Source organism: Astyanax mexicanus, chromosome 14 (genome assembly GCF_023375975.1).
Source record: "Astyanax mexicanus isolate ESR-SI-001 chromosome 14, AstMex3_surface, whole genome shotgun sequence".
NCBI classification, from domain to species: Eukaryota; Metazoa; Chordata; class Actinopteri; order Characiformes; family Acestrorhamphidae; genus Astyanax; species Astyanax mexicanus.
Genome location: NC_064421.1, coordinates 42,386,931 through 42,409,215, shown reverse-complemented (window position 1 = coordinate 42,409,215; position 22,285 = coordinate 42,386,931). Strand labels below are relative to the sequence as shown.

The 22,285-nt window shown below is 40.0% G+C and overlaps 1 protein-coding gene across 4 annotated transcripts in view; it reads right to left on the bottom strand.

The window, feature by feature from the left end:
- Positions 1-22,285, bottom strand: part of kcnh1a (potassium voltage-gated channel, subfamily H (eag-related), member 1a) — a 111,152-nt gene that overhangs the window by 64,781 nt on the left and 24,086 nt on the right. For 2 of the 4 annotated variants that reach the window (XM_049464121.1, XM_049464123.1), the window contains 3 exons: positions 20,560-20,952; positions 9,426-9,452; positions 2,732-3,161 (listed from right to left, as the gene is read on the bottom strand). In XM_049464121.1, the coding sequence (XP_049320078.1) occupies positions 2,732-3,161; positions 9,426-9,452; positions 20,560-20,952 (850 nt within the window). The remainder of the gene's footprint in view (positions 1-2,731; positions 3,162-9,425; positions 9,453-20,559; positions 20,953-22,285) is intronic. The other 2 variants (XM_049464122.1, XM_049464124.1) reach the window with 1 other exon arrangement.

Here is a 22,285-nt window from a genome sequence, read left to right as displayed (position 1 = left end):
ACGCTACTAAACTCACCCAAAGTTCGCTCTATATCATAAAATCAGATGAGTTCTTTGGAGTTGTGATATCTTGTCAAATCTTGCTTCCCTACTGTATATTTAAGGTCTCTGTGAAACGCGGAATCCGCCGGAGATCCTATTTAAACCTTTAGTTACTTTCACAAAATAGCTAATGTTAACTAACTGGTGTAAACAGAGCTGTAAGCTCTTTAGCTGACAAGACAGTGTCGGCTCTGCTGCAGCCCGGCTTCAGCTTTATCTGTGGGCCGTCATCAGCCACACTAAATACACTTTAATGACTGTTTTCTTATTAAGAAATGCACAACAGTCCTAAAAGAAAAACATACACATTTGTGCACATTCAAGCTAAGTATTTCTATGGCTGCTAATTTCTCTGTAGGTGCTATCCATCTGTTCATCTGTCTGTGTGTGTGTGTGTATATGTGTGTGTCTGCTTCTTCCACCCCGGTCTGATTTTTGAACCAGCCTCCACGCCAGTTCCCCCAAGCCAGCGGTTACCACGGCAACAGAGCTGGCATTTCTGGTGCCAACTGCCAGCTGTGCCCGGGAGCAGCCAATGAGGGGCAGCACATCTGCACGGAAAACCGTCTCATCACATTTCCCAAACAGATCAAAGAGGCAAAGCGACTCGTTTGTGCCACGAGAGTGACACGGGCAGATCCACCGCGCTCTGATGAGCCGTCGCGCCGCCGACGCTCTGGAGACACAAGACCAGGCTAACAGCTGTTCACAGGAACAGTTCACCACATACCACATGACTGTTCCTGAGCCTACACATCATCTATGAACTTTTATAACTCTTCTACAACTATCTGAACCTATACCCCAGTATAGATTAGTTACAGTAAGTCCCAGTATAGGTGTGCAGTGCCTAAGGGGTTCTTAAGGGGTTCCTAAGGGGTATTTAACTCCTAATATTAATAATAAAAATATTTATATTCATATTCTGTGTTTTTTCATTATTTTAAAAAGTTTTGTAGATTGTAGATTAATCCTGAAGTCATTTAAACTGTGAAGAAAAACATAAAATGATTTAAAAAACAAAAAAAAGTGTAAAAAAAAAACCTAGAATATATTTTATATTTTAAATTCTTCAAAGTAGCACCTCTTGCTCAGATAACTTTAGCTTTGCACATCTTTGCTGGATTTTTTTTTTTATCAGTTTTTGGATCAGTTTTATAATGTAGAGTCACCTGGAATTCAGGCTTTCAGTTAACAGCTGTGCTGAACTTATCAAGAGTTAATTCACTTGAATAGCTTGCCTCTTAATGTGTTTCAGACCACCAGAACTTTCAAGAAATTTGAAAGAAGTTCCTGTTTAAGTTAAAGGAGTTAACAACAGCAAGTCAGAAACAGCAAGTTAACAGCACCCCAGATAAGAGTATTTATAGTATCTTCATAGTCTGGATGACTAGGTGTGTCCAAACTTTTGACTGATACTGTATATGGTAGAGGTGTATCAGTGAGAAAGAAAAAAACAGAAGGAAAATACCTACTATCAAACTGTTTTAAGCTTCTCACGGCCAAAGGGGCAAGTAGTGGGCTGATTGGTGTACTCTTGAGAGGGGTATCTGGTTAGAGCTGCTACAATTGCATAAGAAAACTGGGAAATTGATAGTATACATGCACTGAAACAAATTTCAGCTAATGCTGATCAGATTTCTTATTCTGAAATACCATAAAATCACCCAAATAACCCTAACAACAGAAAGTGGGCAGTCACTAAGCACAGTAGTGAAGTTAAAAGAATACTCCAGTAGATACAGATACAGCATTTTAGTACTGAAGTACAGTAGTGAGGTAAAATTGCAGTTTTTAGAAATTATAGGGTTTAATTCTAACTAAATATATGCTTTATCGCACCGAGTGTTTGTGTTAAAAGTGCCGTAACCTCTTACAGGTACAAGGTCAGTCCTCGGAGCGCAATGTTTAGAAAACATGCACAGGGTAGTCCGTGGGAGGCGCTGGTAAGCAGGTAAGACGGATTAACACTTCAGAAATGAGTAGCGTTTTCAGATATTTTAGATCAAAAACATAAAATGTCTGTATGTAAAAATTTTAAATCGAGATTAATCCATGTTAAAAATCGCATTAAAACTGTAAATCGAATTAACCAAAGTAATTGCACTATATCAAGCCTTTAAAAATATGTCGAGCAGCATATGTTTTCTTTTGTTATTCCAGAAGGAATTTACCGTTCCTTTTCGTCGCTCCTCGCGATCATCTGTGGCCATATTTACTCACTCCATCTTCTCACAACAACAGATGACAGCGATATGAGAATAACCATCCGTCATTTCTCGCTTAGTCAGACACGAGTCAACAGTGAGTCATCACACACACACACACACACACTCATACACCCCGGCGAAGCCGTCCAGGAGCCGCACAGGGCTTACACAAGCACATGCCGGCTCCATCACAACACCGAGACAAGTGTAAACTACAGTAACTGAGTAACTGAGGTCTATTTCAAACTTGTAACACAGCTACTGAGTGGGTGGGGTTTGAACACACAACACTATATGAACTGTAGTATTGCAGAACAAGATACTGCAATATGATACAATATGGATATTTTATTACACCCTAGAGATTAAGATAATTCCCAGTTCCTAGTTGTCATGAATGCAGCACAAGCCAGTACAGTATCAGTATCGATCCAAAGGGGCTCATGGGAAATGCGGTTTTATAACTCCACACTACTTACATCCGATCATCATCATGGCCACGGCGAAGATCTTCTCTCCATCAGTGGTGGGGGCGATGTTGCCAAAGCCAATACTCGTCAGGCTGGTCATGGTGAAGTACAGCGAGGTGATGTAGACCGAGTCCTTGTTGGGACCGCCTTCCCAGCGGCCCGAGCCGCTGCTGTTGAAGCGGTACGGCATGCCCATGGTCTCGCCCAGCAGGTACAGCCAGCTGTCCTTACGCACCAGGTTACGCTCCTCGTCGATGACCTCGTAATCCCCGATGCTGTACCAGATGCAGGCCAGCCAGTGAGCGGCCAGGCCGAAGACGCACACCAGCAGCACCAGCACGGCCGCGCCGTACTCGATGTAGTGGTCCAGCTTGCGGGCGACCCGGCCCAGGCGCAGCAAGCGCACCACTTTCAGAGAGCTGAAGAGGCTGCTGATGCCCTGAGATGAACAAACAGAGACAGAGAATAAAGAATCACATGTAAAGTCACTCCCATCACTCTCATCACGTATCTTATGCTCTTTAACTGGATTTTTTTTTTTGTTTAAGAAAGTGTGACGGTGTTGTAAAAAGATGTTTTTTTTTTAAATATAAATTTATTTCAGATTTTTTTTTCCATTTTGCTCCCTCTGTTGTGTTGTAAAGAGGTTATAATAATGATGAAACTGGCATTCATCAGGACCGCCTCAGAAAAGGAAGAGCAAGAGTTTCCTCTGTTGCCCAGGATAAGTCAAGAGTCAAGAATCTCTGATGGGGACAGGGCTGGTGACACCACGGGTCCTGCACTGTTTAATATCGCAATATAAAGCTCTGAAAAAAAACAAGAGACCACTTGAAAATGATGAGTTTCTTTGATTTTAACAAATTGAAAACCTCTGGAAAATAATCAAGAGGAAGATGGATGATCACAAGCCATCAAACCACCAAACTGAACTGCTTAAATATATTTACACCAGGAGTAAAGCAGCATAAAGTTATCCAAAAGCAGTGTGTAAGACTGGTGGAGGAGAACATGATGCCAAGATGCATGATGAAAACTGTGATTAAAAACCACCAGGGTTATTCCACCAAATATTGGTTTCTGAACTCTTAAAATAAAAAAATGAATATAAACTTGTTTTCTTTGCATTATTTGAGGTCGGAAAGCTTTGCATGACAATATTTTTATTTGGAATTTGGGAGAAATATTGTCTGTAGTTTATGGAATAAAACAACAATGTTCATTTTACTCAAACATATAGCTATAAATAGCTAAATCAGAGAAACTGATTCATAAACCGAAGTGATCTCTTAATTGTTTCCAGAGCTGTACATCATTAAAAAAAAAAGATTGCAATGTAAAACTTTCCCAATATTACGCAGCCCAACTCAGTAACCACAAGTTAACAGCACCTGAGATAAGAGCATCTAAATACTTTGGAGAGTATTATGGTTTGTTTAACACTTTTAAATTACTACATGATTCCTTATACCAGGGGTGTCCAAACTTTCTTTGTTGGGGGCCAGAAGGATAAATATATTTGAAGTCACGGGCCACAGACTCTGTAATAAAACAAATAATGAAATATACCACTTTAAATAATACTTTTTTCCTGATTATTTCATTTACACACCATTTTACTCGACTTACTATCTTTATCTTTGACAGTGTTGTGTAAACTAAGATTTTTCAAATTGATGTTTAATTTCATGATGTCTCTTAATTCTAAACTCCTTAATTACGGCAATTTTTTGACTCTTTGGCCCGTTTTTCTGCGCTAGAAATGTGCACTCTCTCCGCTTTTAGACTCTTTTGCCCGTTTCTGACACCTAGCGTTCAAACTTTGAATCTCACATTATAAAAACCTGCTTAACAGCGGGCCAACTTTCATTCTATTTCTAAAATACCTCGCTTGGACACCCCTGCCTTATACAGTGTTCCTTCATAGTCTGGATCACTTCAGTATTCATTTACAATGTAGAAAAAAAAATCTAAAAACATTGAATAAGAAGGTATGTTCAAACGTCTGACTGGTCTAGTCTGTTTTGCATGTTTAACACTAAATGACATCAGAATTACTACAAATTAGCATTAGCAACAATGTAAAAAATAAAATAATGAATATGATGCTTTTAGTTTCAATTCTTATGGCTGGTTTGAAGATCCTCCTTCAGCTCCTTTTTGATTTCTACTCTTTGATTCATTCTGTCCTACTTGTAGTTCTTATTCCAGGCATATGAACACTTACTTGCCACTCACCCACAGAAACAGCTTTATATAGCCGATTCTAAGACTTCTGGCCAGTTCTGTATTTAAGTGTGTCTGTATGTTTTCTATTCTTCTACCCAAACAAAAGAGCATTGTCTGTTCTCGAGCATGTTCTCCATATTTATAAATACCTGCTGAAATGTGCCAAGGAAATGTGCCTCTTAACGAGACCAGTATAGAGCTCTTAAATAGCACCTCACTGGTGGCTGTGTGGATAACACTACACACAAATAGAACACAGTGACCTCCTCTCCGCGTCTGAGTTCATATTCCAGTCTAAATAGGATGCACATATATAGTTACATAAACACCTGCATAAAGAGGGTTCTGTTTTAGGGTTCTAGTGTTTATGTGCCCTAGAGTTTAAGTGCACTATATTTATCTTGACATACTGTGAACCTTAAATATTGCCATGTTAAATTACTTGACTTATAGTCAAATATAGAGTATTATAGTGTAAATATAGAGTATTTTCTGGTCTATTTTCATATATAATGCGCTTTATGTGACACTGGTAGGAAACAGGGGTGTCGCCATGTTTTCCTTCTAATAAAGCTAAGCTTAGTTAAGTAAACAAAACCGTAATTCTTAAGAAAACAACAAACAACAAAAAAAAAAGAGCACTGAATGTTAATCTACAAAGATTTATCTCCTGAAATCGTTTTAATTGAGGGAGTAAACTGCTTCCGTTTAAACCTAAATTTCCAGATTTCAACTAAGCCTGGGTGCAGCAGCTTTAACATTAGCGGCTAACCACTAGCGCTAGTAAATGCCGCCCAACGGTGCTACACCGAGGAACCCTGAGTGTTCCGATAACCCAGGGTAAAATCAGCTATCAGTTCTTCCCACAAAGCTTGTTTTAAAGCAGTAAACATGCAGGCTACAGTCTACAGATATACTCACCTCTAAACAGCGAAAGAGCTAGCGCTTAGCACAATTAGTGGATAATGCTAATGCTGCTCCAGCAGTGCTAGCCGGGTTTAGCAGCAGGCTAAATAATAATAATAATATTCACCTCTGAAGAGCAAAAGAGCTAAGGCTTAGCGTGGTTATTGGCTAATGCTAATACTGCTCTAGCAGTGCTAGCCAGGGTTAGCAGCAGGCTACAGGCTGATAATACTCACCTCTGAACAGCAAAAAAAGCTAAGGCTTAGCAAAGTTAGCGGCTAAAGCTAATATTGCCGGAGAACTAAACTGAAACTCCTGTATAATGCTTAACTTTAGCAGAGTGGCTTTACTGCTTCTTACAACCTGACTGGTAAAAATTATTACATAAGGCGCACCGGATTATAAGGAGCACTGACACTTTTTTGGGAGAACTGAAGGATTTAAAGTGCACCTACAGGAGTTTTTAGCCTTACCTTAACTTGTTTCTCTATGTTTGTTTTTCTCAAGTCTAACTAAAAAAAATAGCCAGTGCTTTCCCTACTGATGTGTGTTTTGATTTGCGGGAGTACAGTTTGGGTTCTTTTCGAGGGAGTGGGTGATAGAGAGAAGAGATGATAAAAAGGTAAAATCAGCTAGCATTAGCTTTTAGCCTAGTGATTAGAATTTGAGCTTCTTTTCTACAGACACTGGCAGTGGAAAAGCCATGAGGCCTGAATACCGAAGCAACCAGTATTCTTAGATCTAGCAGAATCTAGAGGTGATGTGCTGCTGTTCAGTATCAACAACGCCATGATCTCCTGAAGTTGCTGACATCCTTTACTTTAATTAGTACATATTTATTTAGGAATTTACTAGAAATTGGCCTACTATTTTTATTTAAAGCAGGAACAGCAGAGTTTGAGGTTCACAGTTTGTTCTTTCGTATCCTGAACTTTCTATCCTTATTTTTTTTTTAACTACTGAACATAAATAAAGTGTAATGTTCTATTTTTTAACTTAGTATGCACCTTTTTTCAGTATTCAATCTGGAATAAACAATTAAAATGGATAATCTGGATTAATCATGTTCATCTTTTTGCACAAATTTGATCCAAAACAATGTTGTTTCTTTCTTTTTTTTAATTACACGTTCAGAAACTTCCAGAAACAATGGCCTGAATTTCTTCCCAAGCACCCCAAAGATCATTAATTCTACTCTAATAGCACTAAATAAAACTGGCTGTATAATAAGCTGAGTGTGTAGTTACTATTTAAAACTGCAGAGCTTTTTATAACCTGAAATATACAGTACAAATGAAAAATACTAGGGATCGATAGAGCCTGCTGTTCCATCTGAATCAGTGTGAATTAAAACAGTGGCTAAGACATCACCACAAAATGTACATCACAACAGAAAACAACACACACACACACACACACACACACATATTCACTAATACACGGCCTAAAGCCACACACTGAGACAACAGAGCAGGACACACACACACACACATATACAACGTGCAGCTGTACACATAATCGATGTACAACAATTAAAAACCTGGAGATCAGTGGAGAGAAATGTGTGTGAGTGTAATCAGAGTTAGCAGACTGTGTTAGTGGCTCGATTCCAAATCCAAAAGAAAGAACACCAGGCCCTCGCTCACTTCCCCTAGCAACTCCCGAATGATCCAGGATTTAATATGCATTTCTTTTCTTTCATGGCCTTTAGTTTGCAACCGCTGTGCTTCAGAAGTGAGTCTTTTTGAAAATGTGGTGACGAGACCATGCAGCATTGCTAATGTAATCAGAGAGCTAGAGTCAAACCCTGTATTTTCAGTCTGTTGTGTTCTTTCAGACGGGTGACATGCTCTTTACTGAGCGTTAGAAATCATATAAAGCAGCTACTGAATCATTTATAGTAGATTTTGAATCAGTTACAGTACATAATTAATAATTTATAGAAGTTACTGAATCATTTATAGCAGCTACTGAATCATTTATAGTAGATATTGAATCAGTTACAGTACATAATTAATAATTTATAGAAGTTACTGAATCATTTATAGCAGCTACTGATTCATTTATAGTAGATATTGAATCAGTTACAGTACATAATTAATAATTTATAGAAGTTACTGAATCATTTATAGAAGTTACTGAATCATTTATAGCAGTTACTGAATCATTTATAGTAGACAGAGAATCATTTATAATTGATAATAAATAATATATTGCAGCTTTTAAGTAATTTAAAGTAGACACTCAATAATTTATAGCAGTAATAACAATGTGTATAGTGCTATCCATATCATTAGTATCCATATCATTTATAGTATTTACTGAATCATTTATAGTAGGCAGTGAATCTATTTAATGTTTACTGAATCCTTTATAGTATTTACTGTATCATTTACAGTAGTTACTGAATCATTTATAGTAGAAAGCGAATCATTTATAGTAGAAGTTTAGTAGAATATTGAATAATTTAAAGCAGTTACTGAATCATTTACAATATATAGTGAATCATTTGTAGTAGTTACTAAATAATTCAAAATAGATGCTGAATCATTAATAGCAGTTCCTGAATCATTTATAGTAGACAGTGAATCATTTAAAGTAACTAAATAATTTACAGTAGATAGTGAATCCTTTATAGTAGTTACTGAATGATCTTATTAGACAGTGACTCATGTATAGCAGCTATTGAATCATTTTAGTATAGAGTAAGTCATTTATTATAGTTACTGAATTATTTAAAGTAGACAGTGAATCATTTATGCTAATTATTGAATAATTTACAGTAGATAGTGAATAACTTATAGTAGTTACTTAATCATTTATAGCAGACACTGAATCATTTAGAGTAGACGGTGAATCATTTAAAGTAACGGAATTATTTATAGTGAATGGTAAATCCTTTATAGTAGACAGACAATTATTTATAGCAGTTATTGAAACTTTTTTAGTAGATAGTGAAACATTTATAGTAGTTACTGAATTATTTATAGTAGTTACTGAATCATTTATAGTAGGCAGTGAATCTATTATAGTATTTACTAAATCCTTTATATTATTTACTGAATCATTTATAGTAGTTACTGAATCATTTTTAGTAGTTACTGAATCATTTATAGTAGTTACTGAATCATTTATAGTAGGCAATGAATCTATTATAGTATCATTTAGAGTTAAAGCGAATCATTTAGAGTAGATCCATAGCTATAATATCAAAAAAGCTTCTGACAGTGGGAGAACTGGTCTAGAACTGGATTCCTGTCTTATTTTTGATGATATCAGATACCAGAGAAGATCCTAGTTCAGCACTCCTGCTCTGAGAAGCTTGATGAAAACCTGGTTTGAGTTTTATTGGCCCTGAATTTTACACAAAAGCAACTTGGCTGTGAAGTTAAGAGCTTAGAACGAGGATGCAGTTCACGATTTACTGCAGAAGATCTGATGGCCCATTTATCCCCACTCTGCGGTGGTGCTCAGGGAACGAGAGCAGCAGCCCTTCGTTTTTTTCTTTTTCATTGGAATCTGCCGTTAACTTTGAGACCAGAGTAAATTTTGAAAAGGAAAGGCCTACTTGAGTGACAGCCCGATGGTTCCAGTTCTTCATTTTTTCCCCCAAAAACAAACCCAGGCAGTGGAGGGCACATGCAAACAGAAAAGGGGGGAATGTAAAAGAAGGAGGGCAAAAAGAACAGAAGAGTGAAAAAATGATCAAAAAACAGAAAAAAGCATGTGAACAAAAGCATTCCATTCTTTTCAGAGTGTTACTGAACGTCCAATCAATCAGACATGAATAAACGAGCATTATTTTTGCACAGGCATTACATGATGACAGCAGGTACCTAAACAAGAAGAGGCTTATGCAACACAGAGGCAACATAACCACCCATAAATACTTTATAATGAAGCGTATATAAAAAAAAAACATCTAATCATTATCATCAAAACACTGACAAGCTTTCTACAGACAAAGATGCACAGAGAGAGGGTTAAACTCACAGCAGAACCAATCAGAATCTGTATTTCCGCTGCGGGCGGAAGTCTTTTTTCTGTTTTGCAAAGTAAAAATCCTTTCAATATATGCTGAGTTTTAAAATGTGACTGATATGATGTAAATTATGTGAAAGAATAAAAACAGCAGGTGAATTAGTTACAAGCATTTTAAATAAATAATACTGAGTCAGAGTGAAGTATATTTACATCCAAAACTACAGCCGAGTACATTTGTATCTATTATTAGTATTAGTTTATAGTAGATTCAGTATCACATAATAGATACTAAATCATTTATAGTCTGCACTTGATCATTTATAGCAGTTAATGAATCATTTACAGCAGTTACTGAATCATTTACAGTAGATTCTGAATCATTTACAGCAGTTATCGAATCATTTATAGTAGATTCTGATTTATTGAAAGCATTTATTGAATCATTTGCAGTCAATGCTGAATCATGTATAGTCGATACTGAATCATTTACAATAATTAGCTAATCATAATTGTGGATACTTTATCATTTACAGCAGGTTCTAAATCATGAATAGCAGTTACTGAATTATTTTTAGTAGTTACTAAATCATTCATAACAGTTATTAAATCATTAATAGTAGATACTGTATCATTTACAGAATATATCAAATCATTCACAGCAGCAAATTTTAAAAACATAAGTTATGAATTTGTTGTTGTTGCTGTTGCGTGTGTGTGTAACGAGCAGAGGTATGGATAGGTATGGATGTCTGTCCAGTGACTGTTGTCAGGGTTTTAATCAGTCAGTAGAGCACCAGTGTTTTCTGCCACCAAAAAAGCAAAACAGCAGAAATTTACCTGAATACACACATTATTTCTACACCACCTCACTCATCAGTGTAGATTTATTATTAAAACTCTGACACTATTTTAATGGCACAGACACAGGGCATAAAAATAGACTGTTGACGAGGTGTAGGATAGCAATGAGCTTTGCGACACACCTTGCGCATGGTATAAGATAGGGTCTAAAAACATTAATGAGCAGCTTACTGAATTTATCTGATAAAATTCTAAACTTCAATATTCAGAACTACTAGTGTAAACAGATCTGTTCTAAACATACTCTAAACATCTCAATTGTACTTCGCTGGTGGTGTCCCCTGACAAAATCTGACCATTTGTTCTTTAGCTCTGAATTATTGGGCAAAGCATAAAACCACTGATGTGATATTTGCACAAATAACACAGGAGCGAACTGCCATGCTGTTTCTAGCACACGGTGTCCCTGCATGGCTTCAGCTCGGCCTGTGAGTGGTCACAAGCCAAGGTGGGCGAGGCCATGAATACTAATTCACAGGTTTACGTAGACACAGTGCTTTTCCTGATTGACTTATTTTTCTGAATATAGAGGTTGAAGAAGAGTTTCATGTGCAGCATGCATTTACAACTCAGAGAGACCTATTGTATTTCACAAGGACAAGAAAAAGTGGATTTTAGTGAAAGGAGACCTTTAAGTAAGACAGTACAGAAAGCAGTAGATGTCTCCCCCAATTTAGCACAGCCAATTACCCAAACCACTCATTAGGACTCCCCCTATCACTAGTAATGCCCCAACACACCAGAAGGGTAAAGACTAACACATGTTTTCTCTGATACATGTGAAGTCAGCCACTGCTTTTTTCGAGCTGCTGCTGATGCTGCATTTCCGAGTAGCATTACAGCGCGCTCAGAGAAAAGCACAGCGACTGGGTTTCGATACATCAGCTCACAGACGCCCTGTGCTGCGGACATCACCCTTTAGTGATGTGGGGAGAGGGCGCCATATACCCACCCAGAGGGTGCAGGGCCAATTTTGCTCCCTCTGAGCGCCGGCAGCTTGATGGCAAAGCTGCATGAACGGGGGTTCGAACCTGTGACCTCCCGCTCATAGTGGAAGCGCATTAGACCGCTGGACCACACGGCACCCATCCTGAACTCATCATAACACACACACTCACACAGACCTGCACTGATCACACTGATACCTGTGACATAACACAGGTACTACCACACCACTGCACAGCTAGAAAAGTGTGTGTGTGTGTGCGGCCCTGTGCGTAGTCTCCATGTCACATAGGTCCTATGTGTGTGTGTGTGCTGGCATCATGCTGTGAGGTGTCAAGCTGGCTGATAAGACACAGACAGGCTGCTGCACCTGCACTCCCTACTGAGATAGAAAGTGAGAGAGTGAGAGAAGGAGAGAATGGGGAAAGGAAAATAGAAAAAAAGTAAGAAAGAAAAAATAAAGAAAGAGAGAAAGAACGAAATGACAAAATATATATTAAAAAAATGAAAGGAATTGGTTTAAAGTCTCCAGGAAGAAGGAGTGGAGGAACGGAGGTATGGAAGAACTGTTTTTAGAACAGTTCATTGTCTTGTGGGAGCATGTCCAGAAAAACTGGTTTAATGGCCGGGGTGCAGTTCGGTACAATATCAAAACACCTTTGGTCTTCACAACTTTTTGATACACTAATGAGGTTCTGCAACCAGTGGCTACACCTTTTCTGAACGCACACTCTGGTGCACTATTCCAATAGAACAATGCTCGTACACATGCTGCTGACCTTTTAAGGGCTTGCTTTAACGAAACAGATGCTACGCGAAAACACCTATCCTCGATTAAAAGTGTGTAGAATAATAAGCTGCGTTTGATGATCACAAGATCACAAGACATCACTCGAAACCTAGTTACACTCTACTTCTAAAGTTGTAGCACAATAAATAATTCCCATATAAGTCCTTTAGGTCTTAATGTATAGTGGCCACTAACAAGAAAAAGTACCTAACAGCGATCATTACAGAACTGTGAGATTGCAGGAAACTGTGGTGATTCTTTTTTTACTGTAGAAATGAATGTAATTGCCTTTATTTGTAGAACTCAGAACTCTATTTAGAGAAAAAAGGGAGGGGTCACTGCTGTATTAACCTACTGTAAACATATAGTTGCAGTGTTCTTGTTAGAGGCTTTAGTTTTCAAGATGCGATCAAATGGAAGTATTTAAGCTAAAGCTTCTACTGCTCAACAAAAGGCTTTTACTACTCATGCCAAGGCTTTTTCCTCCCAAACAGGGGTTTCTATTGTCCAGTTAAGGCTTTAAATTAGCAGCTTTTCTAGCCCAGGTTAGAGCATCTTACTGACCAAAATGGGGCTTCTATTGCCAAAGACTACTATCCACCTACCAAGGTTTCTAATGCCCAATTGAAGGCTTCCAATGTCCAAGGCCAAGGCGTCCACCCAAAGTGTAGCTTATATTGCCCAATGTGAATCTTCTACTACTAAGTTGAGCTATTTACTTGGGGTCTCTTTTATGGTCTTAGCCTTTTACTGCCCAAGCTGAGGCTCCCACTGCAAAAACAAAGATACTGACCAGACAATGGAGGTTCCACCTGCCCAAATTGAGCCTTCTACTGCCCAAGCTGGGCATTCCAAGCCTAGGCTGATGCCTAGACTGCCCACTGAGAGGTTTTTACTGCTAAAACTAAGGTTCCCACTGCTCCTGCACAAACTGAGAATCCTACTGCCCAAACTATAGCTCGTACTGCCCAAGCTGAGTCTCCTACTGCCCAAGCCGAGTCTTCTACTGCCCAAGCCGAGTCTCCTACTGCCCAAGCTGAGACTCCTACTGCCCAAGCAGAGGTTCTGCCTGCCCAAGCCGAGTCTCCTACTGCCCAAGCAGAGGTTCTGCCTGCCCAAGTTAAGGCTCCTACTGCCCAAGCTAAGACTCCTACTGCCCACGCTAAGCATTTCAAGCCTAGACTCATGCTTCAACTGCCCAATAAGAAAAGCTTCTACTGCTAAAGCTAAGGTTCCAACAGCCCAAGCCGAGGCTCCTCCTCACCAAGTTATGGCTTTAACTGCCCAATTGGGGCTCCTACTGCCTAAGTCAAAGTTCCTACCATCCAAACTATGGCTTTTACTGCTCAAGCCAAGGCCTCTACCTCCCAACCTGAGACTCCTACTGCCCAAACTGAGACACCTACTGCCCAAGCCGAGGCCCCTACTGAACAAGTAGACTCCTGCTGCCCAACCTGAGGCTCCTGCTGTCCAAGCTGAGGTTCCTTGTGCCCAAGCTGAGGCCCCTACTGAACAAGCTGAGGCTCCTGCTACCCAACCTGAGGCTCCTGCTGTCCAAGCTGAGGCTTCTTGTGCCCAAGCTGAGGCTCCTGCTGCCCGAGCTAAGACTTCTACTGCCCAAGCTGAGTCTTCTACTGCCCAAGCTGTGCCTCCCGCTGTCCAAGCGAAGTCTCCTACTGCCCAAGCAGAGGATCTCCCTGCCCAAGTTGAAGCTCCTATTGCTCAAGTTAAGACTTCTTCTTCCAAAGTTGAGTCTTCTACCCAACTCTTTATTTAATCCAAAAACACTGTTGAAGTAGCTAGCATATTTTCAGGGACATGGAACAGGCCGAACATGCAGACGTTGTTTATGCTGGTGTGCTTTGCTTGTGTCGGCCAAAAGCCAGCCTAGTACGAGGAACGACCTGATAGAGCTACAGTGCTAATCATAGCAAATTGATGCTGACAATCCTAGTGAATGCCATTACGCCCAAGGGCAATGCTAGAGCTGAGTGTGTGCATATGAAGCAGTATGTGTATGTGTGTGCATCTGAAAATGGCAAGCTGGTGGGTGGATGATATTTTTTCTGTATTTAATTCTATTTATTTGCAAGATGAGTTAATAGTGTGTGTGTGTGTGTGTGTGTGAAAATTTCTGTATGCTAAGAACAGAATAGCAGTGCCTGTGTAAAGTGTGTTATTGCAGTGTGGTAATTAAAACCAAAGTGGTTTATTGAAAATGAATGTGATACATGCTGCAGTGACACTGTTTAATGAGTTAATGCACTAGACTCATTACAGTTGCTGTCAACATGTTTTGTTAATCTATGTACGCTGTTAACACTGTGGTTTGTGAGGGTAAAGTAATGGTTTGTGAGGGTGGAATAAAGGTTTGTGAGGGTGGGACTGTGGTTTTTGAAGGTGGAGTAAAGCTTTGTGAAGTGGGACTGTGGTTTGTGAGGGTGGAGTAAAGTTTTGTGAGGGTAGGACTGGTTTGTGAGGGTGGAGTAATGGGTTGTAAGGGTGAGGAGTAATAGTTTGTAAGAGAGACTGTGGTTTGTGAGGGTGGGACTGTGTTTTGTAAGGTTGGGACTATGGTTTGTGAGGGTGTGACTGTGGTTTGTGAGGGTGGAGTAATGGTTTGTGAGGGTGAGGAGTAATAGTTTGTAAGGGTGGGACTGTGGTTTGTAAGGGTGGGACTATGGATTGTGAGGGTGGATTAATGGTTTGTGAGGGTGAGGAGTAATAGTTTGTAAGGGTGGGACTGTGGTTTCTAAGGGTGGGACTGTGGTTTGTAAGGGTGGGACTATGGATTGTGAGGGTGGATTAATGGTTTGTGAGGGTGAGGAGTAATAGTTTGTAAGGGTGGGACTGTGGTTTGTAAGGGTGGGACTGTGGTTTGTAAGGGTGGGACTGTGGTTTGTAAGGGTGGGACTGTGGTTTGTGAGGGTGGAACTGTGGTTTGTGAGGGTGGAACTGTGGTTTGTAAGGGTGGGACTGTGGTTTGTGAGGGTGGGACTGTGGTTTGTAAGGGTGGGACTGTGGTTTGTAAGGGTGGGACTGTGGTTTGTGAGGGTGGACTGTGGTTTGTAAGGGTGGGACTGTGGTTTGTGAAGGTGGAGTAATGGTTTGTGAGGGTTACTACAAACCATTACTACATCCTCACAAACCTTTACTCCACCCTTACAAACCACAGTTCCAAGCTTACAAACCATTACTCCACCCTCACAAACCATTACTCCAAGCTTTCAAACCACAATCCACCTTCACAAACCATTACTCCACCCTCACAAACCACAGTACACCCTCATAAACCACAGGCCACCCACACAAACCACAGCTTAAACCTTACACACCACAGTCCACCTTTGCAAACCATTACTCCACCCTCACAAACCATAACTCCACCCTCGCAAACCACAGTCCCACCCTCACAAACCTTTACTCCACCCTCACAAACCATTATTTCACCCTCACAAACCACAGTTGCACCCATACAATTCCCATCCTCACAAACCATTACTCCACCCTCACAAACCATAGTCCCATCCTCACAAACCACAGTCGTACCCTTACAAACCACAGTCCCACCCTCACAAACCTTTACTCCACCCTTACATACCACAGTCCACCTTCACAAACCATTACTACATCCTCACAAACCATAGTCCCACCTTCACAAACCATTACTCCACCCTCACAAACCACAGTCCCACCCTCACAAACCATTACTTCACCCTCACAAACCACAGTCGCACCCGCACAAACCATTACTACACCCTTACAAACCACAGTCCCACCCTCACAAACCATTACTCCATCCTCACAAACCACAGTCCCACCTTCACAAACCATTACTCCACCCTCACAAACCACAGTCCTACCCATACAATTCCCATCCTCACAAACCATTACTCCACCCTTACAAACCACAGTCCCACCCTCACAAACCTTTACTCCACCCTTACATACCGCTGTCCACCTTCACAAACCATTACTATATCCTTACAAACCATTACTCCACCCTCACAAACCACAGTCCCACCCTCACAAACCATTACTACACCCTCACAAACCACAGTTCCACCCTTACAAACCACAGTTCCATGCTTACAAACCATCACTACATCCTCACAAACCATTACTCCACCCTTACAATCCACAGTACACAGCCCCACTGTAAACGACAGCCCCACCACACAAAAACCACAGTCCCTGAGGTAACAGGGCTATAATACTATTCACCAGGACTGTGGAGGCATGGATATTCATGGCATTATAAGTAATCTAGATGCATATTAAAATCTGTTATGTTATTATCAATGCACAGCACATGCTGTGATTACAACTTTTTTTTTTCTTTTTAGGATGTTCATCTAAAAGTGCAAGCAGCTGTGTCTCTGTCCAGCTAGTGGAGACGTGGAGATGTGGATTGATCTTGATGGCCGTTAAACGTGGACGGGCACCTGCGCTTAAATTGTTACGCTGAGAGAGGATTGATCTGACTGGAGCTAAACCTTAGCTCTGAGACTCAGCCTTAAACAGCAGAGAGAGAAACGACTGCCATCGATCCAGACCAAATCCATACGACCCTTACACACACACACACACACAATGACACAGAAGGAGAGAGAGAGAGAGAGACCTACAGCATATACAGTATATATTTTCTTTGGTTTAAATATCTGACCACTGAAACATTAAGCGGATTCAATCCTGTGTGTGTGTGTGTGTGTGTGTGTGTGTGTGTGTGTGTATGTCTATGTGTGTAAAACAACCCAATCCCAACTGTCTGAACTGAATCTATAGGCTTGTCCAGTCTGATAAAAGCTGATTATTCTACACTGTAACAAACGGATGTAATTTTAATAATAATTTCAAAAATAAAAATTTAGCAAAACTGACTGCAAATAGCAATGGATGCTGGGAGATCAGCTGCTTAGTGAGGGATACTGGTAGCATGAAGATCTGCATTACTACATCTACATGTTATTTTAGTTAAAATAAAGTCCATCACTTGTTTATAAAGTGGTAGTTTTCATTTTTAATGTATACTAATCTACACATTTCTGAAGTTATTTTTCTTAGTACATTTGAACATTTCTTACTACTTAGAGCTGGGCGATATGACCCCCAAAAAAATATTAAATAAAAAAAAAAATCAGATTTTCGATTTAAATCATTTTTTCCCCCTACTAAAAATCTAAATAAAGATGATTTAAAAAATGATTAAAAACTAGTTTCTATGTATTTAGTTTTCACTTAAATGTCCCCTTTTGTGGTTAAAGTGCAACCAGAAACAAGCAAAAGTACAAGTTTAGGTACTGACACAATGCACCCTCAAACTTAAAAAATAAATAAACCCTCACACCCTCAAAAAACAAATAGAAAGAAATAAAATGGTGCCCTTTTTGATCAAACTTACAAAATAGAAAACAAGTACAATTTAATTCGCTCTTAAATAAAGAATTTTTCCCATTGGGCTTGAATTGCAAAACAAAGCTTTTAATTAAGTGCCAGTGTTCTATAAAATGGGTGCGCACGGGAGGGAGGGAGAGAGGGGCGGAGCTAAGCTCAGTACAGTAGCCCACAGAGGAGCGTCGGTGGTGAAAATTAAAACTCAGAGAAAATCGATTTTCGTAAAAACACATCGTCCTTAACTGTAAATTCAATCTTATCAATAAAATCGATTAATCGCCCAGCTCTACTACTTAGTACTTCTTAGTACAAAACATCCTTATTTCCATTTGGTTCCTGGTAGAGTTTATTTTATAAAGAAAAGAAGTGTAAAGGAAATATCCAATGCAGTGCTTCTTAAACATTTTAGAGCAACTAAACCCAACTCAAAGTACCACCTAAAAGTCATCCACATGAACATATGCAAGCAAACTAGGGGTGAACGATACGGACAAGTAATGATGTCACACCTTTGCTCTTGTCTGTCTTTTTTTTCTTTGCTCTTTCTGTTCTTTGTCTTTTCTGGTCTGTCTCTGTGCTCTTTAGCACATGGCTGTGTTTTGTTTCTGTCTTCTGCCCTAGTCATTAGTGCTCCCGCCAGTGTCTCGTTTATTACTCCGCCCCCTCGTTACCTACCTCAGGTGTTTCCAACCCTCAGTGTATATATAGAGCCCTTTGTTTCAGTGGTCCTTGTCTAGTCTTTCGTATGCTTTGTGTTGCTTTGATGTTTCATGCCAGTGAGTTTGTTTTCTCCGTGCCTATTGTTCACTATTGTAGGTTTGTCCTTAGTGTTTTCTGTTTAGTTTTCTTAGCCCAGCTTTTTCAATTAGATGTTTCTAGTTGATCCTTGTCCGTGACAAATGAAATGTGTCATATCTCTATTGGATATCCTGATAGTAATAAATGAATGCTACAAATTCCAATAATAATGCAGCAAAAGGACTTTCTTTTGGACATTTTGTAGTTCATGACCTTTGGAGTGTTATTAAATTATGCTAGTCTTAGAGATGTAAAGACTTTTATAGGAATTTTATTTTAGTTGATTGACTGAATCTGGTATCAGTAATAAATTAATTATTTACATTTTTGGCTTAATTTTTCTTTTAAATGTTTAAATGTTTCTTTAAATGTTTTAAATGAACCAAACTTCATCAACAGACTCCTAAAAGTTAAAGTTACTGTACTGTAAAGTTACAATCTCCAGATCAGTGAGAGTCAGTGACGTTCAGCCGTGGATATTACTGATTTCAGAGCTTTATCTAATAAGAGGAGCAGATGGTCCCTCACAGGCTTGCAGTGTCCAGAACCTGAAGTCTGATAATGCTGACTAACAGTCCATCGAAGACCGTCACTTGAGTAAGTGAGACAGTGAGCATATGTTCTCCTGGATCAATAACAGAATAATGAAGTAAAGAAAGAGACTGACACTGTACAGTGACCCATGACCTAATGGCTCTACACACCTTAATTGGGTATTCTGGTGAATCAATGAGTCACATGGGAACAGCTGGTGTCTTCTCCAAGCACAAAAAATCCTCCAAAAGATATCCACCTCAGCAAATCTACTGTACACGCTGCGTCTTGAGATTGTGATAATGGTGTGTTCACTTCCCAAAGCCAGCATTAGAGCATATCAATCAGTGTACAATGGTAGAGCGAGCATCACATTACATCACAACACTCTCTCCACAGTCTAAAGCAGGGGTGTCCAAACTTTTTTTGTTGGGGGCCAGAAGGAAAAATATATTTTTATATAAGTCACGGGTCACAGACTCTGTAATAAAACAAATAATGAAATATACCACTTTAAATAATACTTTTTTCCTGATTATTTCATTTACACACCATTTTACTTGACTTACTATCTTTATCTTTGACAGTGTTGTGTAAACTAAGATTTTTCAAATTGATGTTTAATTTCATGATGTCTCTTAATATTAAACTCCTTAATTACAACAACTTTTAGACTATTTGGCCCGTTTTTCTGCGCTAGAAATGCGCACCCTCTCCGATTTTAGACTCTTTGGCCCGTTTTTCTGCGCTAGAAATGCGCACCCTCTCCGCTTTTAGACTCTTGGCCCGTTTTTCTGCGCTAGAAATGCGCACCCTCTCCGCTTTTAGACTCTTTGGCCCGTTTTTCTGCGCTAGAAATGCACACCCTCTCCGCTTTTAGACTCTTTGGCCCGTTTTTCTGCGCTAGAAATGCACACCCTCTCCGCTTTTAGACTCTTTGGCCCGTTTTTCTGCGCTAGAAATGCGTACCCTCTCCGCTTTTAGACTCTTTTACCCGATTTTCTGCGCTAGAAATGCGCACCCTGTCTGCTTTTAGATTCTTTGGCCCGTTTCTGACACCTAGCCTTCAAACTTTGTATCTCATATTATAAAAACCTGCTTAACAGTGGGCCAACTTTCATTCTATTTCTAAAAAATCTAGCGGGCCGCTTCAAAAAAGGAAACGGGCTGCAAATGGCTCGCGGGCCGTAGTTTGGACACCCCTGGTCTAAAGATCTAGGATACTAGAATGGAAACCGGTATGTATTTTGGTATATTGAATTAAGAGTGTTTAGCAAATGGACAAAAGTGACAAATGTTTGAGTAAAATAAAAAAAGGTACTTTATATCTTGGTAATCTTGGTAAAGAACGAGGGCCAAAAACGATGTGTTCACATGCAAAATGTTCACTGACCTCATCCACGTTCTCGAAGGCGTTGATGACATCATAGGGCAGACAGGACAGCAGGTCAATGACGAACCAGGTCTTAAGATAGTTCATTCGGATGAGCTTCGGGTCGGAGATCACCTCCCCGGCCGGCCCCACGAAGGTGGTGTGGAAATTCAGCACAATGTCCACCAGAAAGATAACGTCCACGATGCTGTCCACCACCAGCCAGGTGACGTTGTTCTGCTTGGTCTTGAAGGACACGTTGTAGGGTACCATGATGGCCGTGTAGAAGGTGAGGATGAGGATGACCCAATCCCAGGTGGTCTTGAAGGCGCAGTAGTGAAGGATGATGTGGGGTGGGGTCTTGGGAGTCTCTTGCTTGTACTGGGGGAGGATGTCGGAACCCAGCTGGAGAACCTTTGGAGGAATGATGGACAGAATAAAGGGAGTGAAAGCCAGGAAAACGAATCCCCAATCTGTGCTAGGCTAAAAGCTAACACTATCCAATGCAATGTTTATTAATTATTAGTTTGGTGAGCTCACGTCAAGGAAACACCACCAAGAGTTAGGACTTAGGAGTAGGTAACATTTAGCTAAAATCAAATAAAAGTAATTAACATCTAGTTACAGTAATATCAGGCAGGAAGGTCAACATCTACACAGCTAACAATTTTTGATTAGTAGAACGTTTTTTAGAATGTTAGTTATGAGTTTGGTAAGAATAGTTAGGGTAATTGCGCCAAGCACTAGATCTTTTATCGACCTGTAGCCTGCTGCTAACCCCTGCTAGCACTGCTAAAGCAGTATTAGTATGAGCATTAGCCACTAACCGGGCAAAAAAGCATTAGCTCTTTTGCTGTTCAGAGGTGACGATTATTGGCTTGGCCTGTAACCTGCTGCTAACCCTGGCTTGCACTGCTGGAGCAGCATTAGCATTACCCACTAACCACACTAAGCGCTAGCTCTTTTACCATTCAGATTAGCATTACTCACTAACCACAATAAGCGCTAGCCCTTTCACCATTCAGATTAGCATTACCCACTAACCACAATAAGCGCTAGCTCTTTCACCATTCAGAGGTGAGTACTATTAGCCTGTAGCCTGCTGCTAACCCTAGCTTGCACTGCTGGAGCAGCATTAGCATTACCCACTAACCACGCTAAATGCTAGCTCTTTCACCATTCAGATTAGCATTATCCACTAACCACACTAAATAATAGCTTTTTCACTATTCAGATTAGCATTACCCACTAACCACACTAAATGCTAGCTCTTTCACTATTCAGATTAGTATTACCCACTAACCATGCTAAATGCTAGCTCTTTCACCATTCAGATTAGCATTACCCACTAACCACACTAAATGCTAACTCTTTCACCATTCAGATTAGCATTACCCACTAACCAGGTGAGTACTATCAGCCTGTAGCCTGCTGCTAATCCTGGCTTGCACTGCTGGAGCAGCATTAGCATTACCCACTAACCACACTAAATGCTAGCCCTTTCACCAGTCAGATTAGCATTACCCATTAACCACACTAAATGCTAGCACTTTTACTATTCAGATTAGCATTACCCATTAACCACACTAAGCGTTAGCTCTTTCACCGTTCAGAGGTGAGTATTATCAGCCTGTAGCCTGCTGCTAACCCTGGCTTGTACTGCTGAAGCAGCATTAGCATTACCAACTAACCACGCTAAGCGTTAGCTCTTTTGCCATTTAGAAGTGAGTATTACTGGCCTGTGACC